Source organism: Cygnus atratus, chromosome 11, assembly GCF_013377495.2.
Source record: "Cygnus atratus isolate AKBS03 ecotype Queensland, Australia chromosome 11, CAtr_DNAZoo_HiC_assembly, whole genome shotgun sequence".
In the NCBI taxonomy this organism is placed as follows: Eukaryota; Metazoa; Chordata; class Aves; order Anseriformes; family Anatidae; genus Cygnus; species Cygnus atratus.
Genome location: NC_066372.1, coordinates 566,750 through 580,779, shown reverse-complemented (window position 1 = coordinate 580,779; position 14,030 = coordinate 566,750). Strand labels below are relative to the sequence as shown.

Below are 14,030 nucleotides of genomic sequence, written 5' to 3'. Positions count from 1 at the left end.
TGAGTTGGTAGACTGTGTTAAGTGATTTGATGCACATCCTGCCTGCGGCTCAAAAAGGATTCACACAAGGACCCATCTAGCTTTTTGTTCTCCACATGAGAGAAAAGATTTGTAAAACCTGGTGGTTTTCACATTTTTTTCACTCCTGACACAGTGCAGGCCCGCTGGTGGTAGCCAATAAGGAGAATGCTAGTGAAGACCTGATCTAGGCTATTCCACAAGGTTACATAAAACTTCGGTTTTGTCTCTCCTCTTTCCCTTCCTTTCCCATATTATTTCCCTATAATTGTTTTGTGTTTTTTGCTTTTCTTTTCCCTCTCAAGTTCTACATGTTATATCCTTATCAAGATTCAAAGTACTTCTGACACAACCCCAAAAAAATCTCTGTGAATCAAACTAAAATAAAATGAAGTGCCTTCGCAATTACCTTCACATGTTTTTAGGTCTGGTGTGTATACAAATCCTTTGGGACAAGTGCAGGTGAAACTCCCAGGCGTATTTCTGCATTGCCCGTTGTCACAAAGCAGCATGTTCAGTGCACATTCATCAATGTCTGTAATGAAAATTAACATTTTTTTACGAAAGGAAACATTCCTGGACTAGAAGCCAAGACAAAATTCCCCTCCTCACAGCCACATTTTATTACATTTTGTGTATGTGGAGACAAGGAAATAAAAGGGAGACAGAGAATACTCATACACATGCCTTGCACTGTTTTCCAAAAACACTAAATAGATTTCTAGACTTTTTAGTAAACAACAGACTTGGAATTATTTTAAATGGAAATGACCACTCCAATACTGAAGACCCCACTTCCTTCACCTTCCTTCTTCATGAAAACTTGTTAAAATAATGGAAACAATAAGTTATATGAATTCAAACCACACAAATATTACCTAGAGAAAAAATGTTTTTGTTTTGCTTTTAAATAGGGGAAAATGCCCCAAAAAGCTTCTTTGTTGAGCTTTTCCCGTGCTTTACTATTTAGGAGGCTATTTTGCTTTCATAAGTGCTCATACTTTCCTTCTACATGAATTCATAACATGTGACAGCCACAGCACTGTTTAAAATAAAGCTGGGAATCACATTTTTGTCTTGCCTTTATTGTGGAATAGCTCTATGCAGTCTCTTGATTCCCTGAACAACAGCCCCCACACTCATGAAAAAAAATGAGATGATTGGTTTGGAAAGATTTGCTGGTCATCCTGGTCCTTAAATCATCATTTTTCCAAGTCTGCTCTGACTGTCTTAGATGTTATGGTTAATAAGGCCAATGTGAGTCTACGCTTGTTTTAGAGTTGAAAATTTTCAATAGAAATGCCAGTGCGAAATTTCAAGAGCGCTTAGGGAATCTTTGGAAGAGCTGTGGTCATGAGAGAGAAGTTGCAAGAAGGCGGCAATGGGCCATGAATGGCAGGTGAAGATCAGGAGAGACTCGCAGACAGGAACAATTGGCTAAGTCAGAGAGGCCTCAGAAAGTGTTGAGAGAAGATGGGAAAACTCAGAGGGTCAGCTCAGCAGCTGGGAACAGAAGAAGTGCTAGGAAAAGCAGGGAGATTTGCAGAATAAAGCAGACCATGTGGGAAGCTTCACAGGAGTTCAGAAAAATTGAGAGAGGGCCAGGTAGAACATTATGGAGGAATGGGAAACAGCTGTGATAGAGCATGGATGTGGGCTGCAGCAGGGTGGGCTGGGGAGCAGCTGGAAAAGTCACAGATGGATGGGGAGAAGAGAAGGGATGCCATAAGCTAGAGGCAGACTCTGAAATGGGACACGGATAATCAAAGCCAAAGCAGCAAATGGGAAAATGGGATAAATTACCTCATGACTTTTATCAAAGATCAACTCAGATTTTTTTATTTTTTTTAACAAGATAGTGGATAGTTTAGACTGGAATAACAGAGATGACTTAAGCTATTTACATTTAAATAGAGAATACAGAACCAAAATAAAATTATTATGTAAGCTGAAGATAACAGGAAGGAACTTTTGAACTTTAAGGTGGATTCAGATCTGGCTGAAGGAGAGATTACAGTAGGTTATATTAAAAAAGAGAGTCATCACAATGGAGAGATGATATTAGCAATGTTTTTCAAGGATAAGTCATGGTTCTATTCATTGCCATGTAGAAATAAAAAATGAATTGCATCAAAAACTATGGACAACACTACACTGGAAGTTATTGCTAACACAGACAATCATGCAATTCTTTCAATCGTGCAATTCAATTAAGCTTGACAATGTGAGTAAGAAAAATAAAATACAATCACCAACGTTTGAAAACTTAGGGGCCAGTAACAATAACATGCTTTAAAACAGAACCCATAAACTGAAGGCAATAGAGGAGAGAGAGCTCTAAGTGTATCTTCCAGTTAGAGGCTGACTTTAATCCCCAAGTATAACGTGTTTTAGAAAAGAGTAATTCACTCCAAAGTCAGTTCAGGTAGGTCTTTTCTAGGGGCGATGGAGAAGTGCTGGCACCACTGTTTAAGACACGGGTTGGACCTCATCAGAAGACTGTATAATGGTTGGATCAGTTGTATGCAATACAAAGCTGTAGTCTTTGCTTTTATGAAATGACCAAAATCATTAATTTGGATAGCCGTTTAGGCAACAGAGTTTGAGAAAGGATACGATGATTGTTTAGAAATACTTTGGGGATAAGTGCTGACATGGTGCTATGTCAAAGGATAATATTAGTATAACATCAACTGGTCATAAAATGGTCACAAATTTTAACAAGAACCTAGAAGAAATCTGTAACCAATTGTATAAAGACATTCTGGAACAATGCACCAATGCAGGAGTGGAAGAAAGGAATTTGAAAGTTTTTAAGTAATGTGCTTTTGATGGTTCTGTTAAGTGGAACAAGAGAATTAACAGAACTAAAATTTCTAATAGGAGTCTGTAGGTATCTGCCCTTTTTTTTTTTTTTAACATCCTTGACAGCATGAGAAGAGGCTGAACTACTATTTATTTGAATTCTTTTAATCTCATACTGCAGTGCTTCTGTTGTTGTTCCTGTAGAGGTGACCAATTTATTTCACTTTTTCGGTGATGAAAAATTTGGCTTTTTTTTTTTTTTTTTTCACTTGCACAGCACAGGAAATAAGCCATAGCTAGAGAAAGCATACAGAGTCTGCTAGTGCTTTCATCAATTTTCCTGCGTCTGACCAGTAAACTTAGCCCTGTCAGAAAGTTGAAAGGGAATTTTCCCCAAAGTCAGAACTGGTGGAAATCACAGAAGCTTTCTGTAGCATATGGTATACTCTTCTTCTTAGGATCTATTATAAGTTTTACATAAATACCCTGCTCTTGGAGGGACCTACCACACTGGTGATCCTAGATCTCTCCCATGGTGCACTGCAATAGCAGGATCCAGCTGCTTTTTATTTGGAGAAACAGTGGTGCCATGGAGCACATATTTAGGGGACTTATCTGAACTGCCAGCAATTCAGGTCATTGGTAGCAATGGTCACTTACACTTTTACACCGGAGGACTTTATAAGCCATGTAAAGCACCAAAGCACCAAAATTAAACCAATAAAATTTAGCAAAAACATCCAGAAGAGCAGCTACTGGATCTGATGAAACACTGAAGAAAATGGCAAAGAAGGATATACACAAGCAAACTTCAAAATGAAAAATAAAACATTTCATACCAATGCAGTTTTTCCCAGTTGAATCCACTTCATACCCAGGGTTACAAATACATTTGTATGTTCCATGCAGATTCTCACATCTTCCATTGGGACAGAGATCAGTATCCAGTAAGCACTCATTAATATCTACATAAATGTTAAAAAAAATAAATAAAAACAAAAGTCAATTGTTGAGAACCGTGGGGGTTCCCCCTTTTCATTCTCCAAACTAGAATAAGATATATTTTCAATATCACTAACATTGGCCATTCCGTATTTTTAATCATGTAGTTCTGATTAGCAAATTCACACCTAAATATTCACGTTCAAGACAAAAAAATATCCCTTTTACACTGATTTAAGACCATTTCTAGCCCACAAACATTTTAAAAACTCGCAACTGTAGATACAAACTGGGCTCTTATGTTTATAGATGCACAGGTACTAATAGCACCCCGTATTCATATTCTCTGATTCACAGCATTTCCAGATGTCATCACTCCCAAGAGCATGAACATCCTTCCTTTCTGAATGCTCTTCCCTCTCTACTGGCAGCAATTCTACTAGTGAGTATTGACTGACATAAGGTTTGCAATTTCAGTTGTACAACTACAAATCTGTGATTGTAATCATCTGTTCCTTCTTTGTAATTATCAACCAAGGTCTGTTAGCCAGGTATTTGTGAGTGAGATGAAAATACATGAGCAAGCTCAATGTTCAACATAGCTTTATTCTTCAGGTCAATTTCAATTAAAAAATGTAAATATGACTTACAGATAAGATTTCTAAGTCATGTATGTAATGACACTATTCACAGATTTGCCACTATTCTATAACAGCACTCACATACATTGAATGGCATAAAAAGAGAGGGCACACTGATGAAATGGCATGCTCCACTTATTTTATCCTAAATTCATCTATTCTTCTGTTGCAAACATCCACCTAGATAAGCCCTCCTCCCACTCTTTCCAGCCATCATCCCACCCAGCGTGTCTAACTAATCAAGGATATCAAAGTCATGCTTTCAGCCAGAACTTCCATAGTTTGAAACTACATAAGGTGATCTTACCATTTCCTCCTGCTGTCATGCCAGTTCCACTACTGCACAGAGCCTGATATTCAGCTGGAAAAAATATGAAAATACTTACTGGCTTACTCTTTCTCAGCTCATTGCTTTCAGCTTCATCATTTACAACACGCCAATTAATTACTCCAATTAAATAACATGCTTTTCAATTCCAAACACATGAATATCCTCCCAATGTTCTGAATCTGTGAAACATTTTAGCAGATTCAGGGTCTGCATCTGCTGATGAAGATGAATGAGTAAAAACTTCAAATGCTGAACCGAGGCATTCAGGAATAGACATGAGCTTCATCATGGCCTTCCTACATAAATAAATCATAACATCTTCACAGCAAGATTCTCCAGTATTCACATGTCCCAGTCCTTGCTCAAAGTGCACACTCAAAGTGATTGAAAAACAGAAAAAGTTTTCCTATAAATCTAGACCATATTTAACTCCATTTAGTAGGAGTGTCTGCAAATCAAGAATCTGCTATCCTTAAAAAAAATAAATATGTATCAAATTTTCTCAAATGTTTCAGTGAATGGTGGGGTCAAGTCCTTTTGAGTTCAGACCACTTGACAGAGGAAGCTGAACAACCACATCCACATCAGGACTACCTGTAAACAGATATGTCAGTGTTTTTCAATACAGTTGCTCTTTATGAACAGTCAAAATAGAATCTTAGAATCATAGAATGGTTTGGGTTGGAAGGCACCTTAAAGATCATCTAATTCCAACTCCCCTGCCACGGGAGGGGACACCTCCCACTAGACCAGGTTGCTCAAAGCCCCAACCAACCTGGTCTTAAACACTTCCCAGGGATGGGGAATCCACAATGTCTCTGGGCAACCTGTTCCAGTGCCTCACCACCCTCATAGTAAGGAATTTCTTCTGACTATCTAATCTAAATCTACCCTCTTTTAGTTTAAAGACATTACTCCTTGTAAAATAATTACACTACTGTTAAAAAATATTTTTATATTTACTGAACAGCTGTTTTCTCTTCAAGAAAATCATATGCAAAACACCTCCCAGTCTCATCATAATCAGCAGAATGAAATGAATTCAGAAAGCTGTACACTTAACAGATTTTCTGACTTGTAAAATGAACTGATAAGTGGAATCAGTTGACCCAAAATCAACTGTTACAAAGATATTCTGCATTACACAGTTTACAACGGGACTTTGCAAGAGAAAGGACCTAATCCTGGGCAAACCATATATGTCTACATTGTGCCCAAAGGGATTCAATATCCATGTACATACACACACAGCACATACTGCTGCTTGAATCAATTAATCACTGCCAACTTATGTGAAAGCAGACCTGCTCTGGACATGCATCAGCACAACTATTATTCTCAAATGGTAGGAACTTCTGCAGAGAGTTTCTGAGGAGAACAGAGCAACAAGTGTCTTCCTTTCAGGAATTCTTTTAAATTTCTCTGATGCAATGCTCCTCTGTAAAAAAATTTCTCCTTTCCTCTCCAAGTCAACTCCCAAAGAAATGCTGCACTTCACCCTTTGTGAGATGGCTTTTTTTTGTTTTAAACAGCTGAGAAGGTGGGCAAAACAACACAAGAAAAATAGCTTCCACATGTGTAAATGTTCTGTTAAAGTAATTAAAATATAAAACAGAAGTCAATGATACAGAGTCCAACATTTAAATCCAAAGATTTCAACTCTACTGTACAGAAAGAAGGGCCTATTGATATGAACAGAGGCTGCTGGAAAGGCTCCTTCCTATTCTGCTAACATTTCCATGGTGTTTTGCTATTCTAAATAACATGGCACATTATAAAATGGTGGCAGCAAGCTCTTGCTGAAGAGCTCTAATCAGCTCAACAAGCCTAATCTGTTCCAATTGCTCATGTCTCTAATGCTTTTCATAAAGCTATCAGTTAAAACTGAAATTTAAAATACATTTTTGGCCTACAAAGCAGGTACCAAGTTAGTGTGAGATGCTTTAGAACTACTTATCAAATGGCTTATTTGGTTCATATGCAACAACAAATTTGCTGAGTGCAAAGAATCACTTGACCAAGTTGTGCTTCAAACTATCACCCTGCAGTCACCTCCACAAAACCAGAGTCTCTTTATTTACTGGCTTCAGGACAAGGACTGCGTCAGCATACTCTTCTTGGAAGAAGTGCTTGCCTAAAAGCAGATTCTGCCCATGAGAATGATTAGGATTGCTGTCTTGCCAGAGTGCAACTATGTTCCAGACTACATCGCTTGGTGGGGATTTTGGTGAGAGACTCAAATATTCTCAACCGTCTTAATCGGGCTTTTGTTTTGCCCTGACTATCCAAAGTCTAGTTACTGTATAAACAATTTCAGACCGCTGGGGTGATACAGAATTCAGACAGCAAATATGTGACTGACAGGTGTACAAAAGGATTTGAATGCATGAATTACTCAAGATGGTTCCATTAATGATTTGAGATCAAAATTATACTTTTAGTAATCCACATCTATCAAAGTAGGGTTTTGTGTGTGACAATCTGTTTTCATCTGTGTAATGACTTTCAATCAGATATTGGCATTTACTGTTACCTCAAAAAATTCTCTCCTATGCTATTCCAACATTCAAAATAGCAGATTGCTCAAAATACTTAACATGTTGTATGACAACATAATTCTCCGGTTTTTAGATGTGATGTTAACACAAAGCTGTATTTTACCTTCCTAAAAACAGCTTATTGACATAAAGCTTACATTAGAATACGTACCAGTAAATATTCCATACCTGAATTTTGTGCTGGACAGGGTTGACAAGGCTCCCCAAAGGCATAGTCAGTGCTGGCACAACAACATTCCGATTTTGTAACTGCACCGGTTAATGGTCTCACACATTGCCCTCTCTTGTAGCCACCATAGCACGTGCTTCGCATATGTGTATCTGAAGAAAGAAATCCCTCTTAATCCTATCATTATCAACTATAGTGCCATAAGTTACAACAGCTATTAAATATAGCTTGGTTGTCATAAACACTGTGAAATAGCTGTCAAAACAAAACATTTTTCACCATTTCCCTATGCTTCTCAACCACCTATACCCTCACTGTACTCAGGACAGGAAATTCTTCCTCATGCTCCTTTGAGTTCAGACACACAAACTAGTTACCACATTTAATGACTTAACAAATGAACTACAGAAACTGTTACTATGGGCTCTAAGATGCAGAAAATGTAAATGTGTAATGCATTAGCTTAGAACTCTTTTATTGACCGTATAATGCATTTTAAATTCCCACTTCCTTTGCAACAGAAGTACAGAAACAATTACTATAGCTCTGCTGACCACAGCTACTCTGTCAACTGGGATAAATCAACTACATATCTGAGCAAAATTTAGTGAAAAATCCATATTTTCATGGCTTCTGAATGTTAAAAGAGGTTTCCCTAATGACAATACTTGTGGCACATTACTGAGATGGCTTTTTAAAGGCAAGTTATAAACTGAGGGACTGGGGGCAAACATTAAAATATCAGAACACCTTATTTTTCTGCATTTTTGCATTAATGCCTTTCAGAATAGTCAAGAGATGAAACCTTACAATTTCTGAGTGTACCATTACGTTTTCTGTTGTTGTTTACCTTTTCAGGATCATAGTTGACATTTCTCACTTTTTAAAAACTGGCTGATAATGGCCATCAGACATATTACGATTTTAAAATCAAAGATCTCAAACCTCCTTCATTTAATAAGAAATAGATGGAAGTAGAAAAATTGATATGTCCCACTTTAAAAAGAGATGAACGCCTAACTAAATCTTTAGGCTTGGTGAAAAAATGAAGTAATCTAGACTGACAAAAAACAGGCAGATTCTCACCTGCTCAAAACTGATAGAGTATCACTCATCCCCAACAGCACTATGCTATATAGTCTACCTGATCTTGTAATTTGGCCCACACATTTTTTACCTTTAAACACAAACAGAAAGAAAAAAGAGTAAAATGGGTCATCAACGTAAATATTCCAGAACCCACTAATCCATTAAAATATAGTAAATTCTACATTCAAATTCCAATCTGTCTATCACTTTAACATTAATGCCTTAACATTGGTTGTGACTCGCCTCACATCGAGCTTGTCTTACCAACACACACACGTCCATCCAGTCCTACTGCAAGGCCAGGGAAGCATTCACATCTGAAAGAGCCATCAGTGTTCACACAGCGCCCGTTCATGCATATTCCAGCTGTCTCACACTCATCGATGTCTGTTGGAGAACAGAATGAGCTTTATTAGAAATTAAATTACATAGAGTTTGATGCTTGGCTGAAACTTGCATTTGTGCAGCCTATTTTCAGCTGAAACTTGCATTCACAGCTGCTTTCAATGCATCTTATAGAAAAATATCAAATGAAAATGGAAACTAGTTCAAATAAAGGTCTTATTAAGAATAATGATTAATTAATTCTGTGAAACAAAAGAAGAAAATTTAAAATTTAGGAGAAATAACAACAAAACAGAACAATTTGATTCTCTCAGGATTTTCCTGCTGCTCAGAGGTCTACACTTTCCCAACTTGTTCCCAAGGGGTACATATTCCAAAATAAGGGTCATTCAGCAAAAACATAACAGAGGAATGAGGAAACTGTGACTGCTAAGACAAAGGACTTCTGTAGTGCGCAACTGCGTATTCCCTTTCTGTGTTAACAGTTAGTTTGCACTGTAAGAAATCAGCCCAGATTGCAAATTGAATCTCTCATACCCTCACCCTGCTCCCCGCAGGACTGAGGAATGCCTTCATAAGGACACCAAAGAATTTCCCTTCCTCCTGCTGTGGGTTCAGTTTTTGGAAGCTCATCTGAATGTTCACAGGCAGACCCTTCCTGCACATAGCATCTCTCTGGTTATCTGCATGACAATTACTTTTTTCCTATCAGATGCTCATTACAGCCCATTTTATAAACTTTTAATGGATGGACTACACTCCAGTCTTGAAAGGAATTTCCTAATGATTTGAGCACTGAGCAATTGTCAAGCACAAGCTATCATCTTTGCCCAACAATAGTACACTAAACGATAAGGCCCTTAGCAGTGAAATACAAGAGTAAAACTTCATAATATTGGACTATCACAAAGGGATGTCAAATTAGAAAAAAAAATTTTATAGTCTTCCTGTCCTAATAGTAAGATCATTCTCTAGACACAGAGATCATGCCATTATTTTATAAGTGATTAAGAAAAGGAGTGTTTAAAATATTGTTTGGAAGTATGTATAACCTTTGTAAAATAATCACTTCATAACAACTCTCTGTAACATATACAAAAGACAGTGTGTGTGTGACAATTTCCTTTTTTTCTGACCTTAAAAGGGCAAATTGAGAGTGAAACACCTCTATGTTTTACTTAGTTTGTGTTGTTTGGCATAAAACATGGGCTTGTATGATCCAAGATTCCTTTTTCAAACTGCATTTTAAAATAGAAGTTATAGTTGAGTATATGGGCTCAGTTCATTTCAACTTCATCCTGCAATCTTTTGTTCTGTTTCAGGCAAATTTTAAATGCTTTTCCCTCTTTAAATGTCATCCTTACTCAGTGTAAGTAAAACTGAGTCAGGAATTCCATGTATGTCCATATTATTTAAAGGTGCAGACAGTTTTTGCTAAACAATAATGAACTCCTTGGACAGATACATGTTCTCCAAAAATAAAAAATAAAAAAATTAAAAACATGTTCCTTTTGTAAGGTTACTTACAGAAACAGAAAGGCAAAATTGCCTTTTTTTTTTATTGTTAAAAAAAGAAATTGTAAAGTAGTAAGGGATGAAATGTGCAATGTGTTTTGTTTTACACTCATTTACAAATGTGTCTAAAATACTGTCATTGGTGTTTTATAGAAAGGTACACTTGGTCACTCAGCATTGCAGAGGTAGCTGAAATCTTGGCTCCAGTGAAAAAGAGGCAAAAATCCTCTGCTTTTACCAGGGCCGGGATTCCACCCAGTAAATCAACTACACATGCAGGCATATAGTCCAAATTTCTAACCCTGACAAGGCTCCGCCGTCCTCTGTGGTAAAAGCCGCCATTTTGACAACTTCAGAAATACTTGCTTTTCTGACTTTTGCCCGAATACCTCAACCTGGTTCTGGAAAACAACCTAATAGATTCATTCTCCATGTCCAATCGGTTTTTGCCTTTTCTGCTTAGCTTGCTCAGTAGTGCCAGCTGGGTACACTAAGTCCTCTAATTTTAACCAGGAAAAATTTACTCAGACTACTAAACTCCCACTTCCAGTTGCCTTGCAAGAGCTTTCAATAATGCTTTAAACCTCTGCCTGGCTGATGTAAGTATTTCTGAAAAAGCTTCAGCAAATCATCAGTGGAAGAACCTAATGGTGAAAAAGTTTATATGTCTTGTATTACAGGGAATACACAAGACTGTGGTGTAACATTCTTTTTTGGCATGTTACTTCATAAAGCCTGAGTGGAATTTTTACCAGACAGCCAAGCACATGCCCTGTACTTATACTTAAATTCCAGTTTTATGGAACTGTCAATTACAGTATTCCTAACTTTGGGTTAGAAATTTTTCTTAACATTTCCAAATTCAGCTTACAATGCATCAAATGAGATGTTTATAGGAGTAACGCGTTTCACACTGCAATTCTTGTATTCCTTTGTTGATCTCCTGAAGAATTTGGCAAAAATACTTGTCAATTCCATATCAAAATTGCTCAGGCAGGTAGCCAATTTGCTGCAGAAACATCAGTTTGTGCATACACACATTCCCAATATGTGTGAGCACCAACTGCATGTTTAAGCTTGTGTAAGATCTTAATGCATTCGCTTCACAAACAAATTCAGGATACACAGTGTGAAAGATGAGTGTTTCAGAACCTAACTGTTTTACAAGACAGAAATTATTTACTCTGCACTTGTGGTATATACAGAGAGGACTCTACAAGGATAGACACTAAAATGTACAAGGAAAAGACATTATTAAGGATCGATTTTAAACTTTTATTAATGTGACTAGAGACATTTACCAGAGAGTTGCGCTCATTCTAGCCACTACTTTCTCCTGGGAATTTCATGATGCTTTGGGCAAGTGGAAGAAGGAGACACATATGGGAATTTGGGAATACGTGCACTTTGGGTGTCAATGTCTCAAAATCTGGTTTGATTTTCACCCAATTGCAATTTCATACTTAATGAATGTTTGCATGCTCGTTCATAGAGAACAAGGCTTACTGTTAAGTGTTGAAAAGCAGTGGGAGAAATCCTTATTTTACTATAACATCTGTTCCAACTTCCAGTAGAAATCAGTTGAGTTGCCTGCAATTTTGGATAATTTTCAAATATTCTCCCTTTGATGCACAGAAGTAACATTTCTCTAGGGCCAGAAACCCCTTTTTCGCTGTATCCATAGTCCTGTTTGGCCAGGAGGCATGTAAGAGAGGCTGTGAAGTCAAGTATCCCAAGTTTAATTTTGAAAGAGTCGAAGCAATTTATGTACCAGTTTCTTGGATGGCATTTCGGTGAACAGACTGATGTAAAAAAAAATAAATAAATAAAACCAACCAACCAATCAACAAACAAAACCCATCAACAACAACAAAACGCCATACCAAAAGGTGATCAAGGAACAAAACAAGACAAGTTTTTGGGCTGAGCTTTCATGAGTTAGTCACATCCCTGCTAACGACACAGAGAGCAGCCAGCGAGTGGTCTTTGGGAACAAGACTGTCTGACGTGCCAAGGCCTGATAGGCATTGAACTCTTCCCTGCCAAGTCTGAGGCCAAGTCTCATTGCCTTCCCACACACACAGACCAGCTTGAAAATAAGCCTTGGCAAAGCACGGACATACACCCACTATTTGGAAAACAGGTAAGAATGTAAATACAGCTGATTGCTGTTAAGTGTGTGAAAGCTGCTGCCAATGCAGGCAGTAGCTTGTAAGCTAATGGGACACATGTACAGATCCATGCATTTGTTCATCTGAGAAATTAAAGGACAACTTATTCTCCCAATCAAAACTATCCTATTATGAAGCAAGAATGGGGTCTCCTCTTGTTATAATATATGAATCCCCTGCCTGAAAGCTGGGTACCCCTGGCTTGCACATTTAGTGCAAAAGGTACCAAATGCAAGAGAATTTCTGGATGTTTTACCAATAAATCATTGTCCTAGTTTGGATCCAAAGTCTAAGTCTAGGTACCATGCATCTCAGATCTAAGACCTGTACAGTGTTCAAGAAGCAAAAGGATCCAGAGAAATTCACCTTTAATGTCAGTAACTCTCAAAAACAAATTAATTCAAACATTTAATTTTGTAACTGGTCCACAAGATGCTGCTGTATAATCCAGTGTTCTTTTTTTGGTTTTGTTTTGTTTGTTTGTTTTTTAATTTACTGAAGTGTAAATACTTTAATTACCTTGATTCCTAGAGCTGAAAGATTTTAAATTTTTCTAAAGAAAAATCCTAAGTAACTTGGCACAGCATTTGCTTATTCCTTATTTCAGCTTCTGTAAGTAACTTGGCACAGCACTTGTTTGTTCCTTATTTCAACTTCTGGTTTGTGCCTATAAAACACGCTGAAACACGAAGACTTATACACACAAAACTTGCAGTTCCTGATGGGACAGAACAGGAACTCTGATGACATAACTAGCAACAAAAAGACTGCAGTGTCTCCCACAAGAGCTTTTGCTGAGCTAGTGCAGCGAACACCAAAGACAATCTTGCTGTGGTGCTCATGTCTGCACCTCGGTCGCAAGGGGTACTGCACGCTTCTTGGAGATACTGTATTGACTGGAGACACACAGGCAAGAATGGGAGACAGACCCCAGGAAGGCAATGAGCCAGGATGTTTGGGTGGTCAAAGGCAGAAAACTTGAAAATGCCAAGCACAAGAAGTGAGATATACTGGAGTCAAACTGCAGAAGACCTCATAGGCAAAATAAAAAAAAAAAAGTTTAACTAGGTCAGATCACACAGTTGTTGATCAAAAAATATTTCCCACTGGTTGGTTAGGGCTGCTGCTCAGCACTTTGAAGAAGACTGAGTGCTGTCTTGCACAGTAACGAATCATTCTAGCTAATTAAAAAAGCATATCTGATGAGAACTCTGCCCAGTGTTTCTTGTCCCCAAGGATCACTGTAAGGAAATTGAAGCTACAAGAGGAATATAACTCTCATACTTTGGGAATCCATTAGCTATTGTGCTTACCTCTGCAATAGCGTCCATCAGATGCTAACTGGAACCCTGGTTTACAAATGCATTTAAAACTGCCGTCCTCATTGATGCACATCCCATTCAGGCACATATTCCTTATGCTGCATTCATCCATATCTGAAAATGC

The 14,030-nt window shown here is 37.7% G+C and overlaps 1 protein-coding gene across 4 annotated transcripts in view; it reads right to left on the bottom strand.

The window, feature by feature from the left end:
* FBN1 (fibrillin 1) overlaps nt 1-14,030 on the bottom strand; it is a 156,568-nt gene that overhangs the window by 64,816 nt on the left and 77,722 nt on the right. For 2 of the 4 annotated variants that reach the window (XM_035553775.2, XM_035553776.2), the window contains 6 exons: nt 13,898-14,020; nt 8,818-8,940; nt 7,464-7,616; nt 4,714-4,767; nt 3,663-3,788; nt 428-553 (listed from right to left, as the gene is read on the bottom strand). The exons of 1 other annotated variant lie outside the window; for it this stretch is intronic. In XM_035553775.2, coding sequence (XP_035409668.1) covers nt 428-553; nt 3,663-3,788; nt 4,714-4,767; nt 7,464-7,616; nt 8,818-8,940; nt 13,898-14,020 — 705 coding nt within the window. Of the gene's footprint in view, nt 1-427; nt 554-3,180; nt 3,789-4,713; nt 4,768-7,463; nt 7,617-8,817; nt 8,941-13,897; nt 14,021-14,030 lie in introns of those variants that run through there. One more of the 4 variants, XM_050712903.1, reaches the window with a different exon arrangement.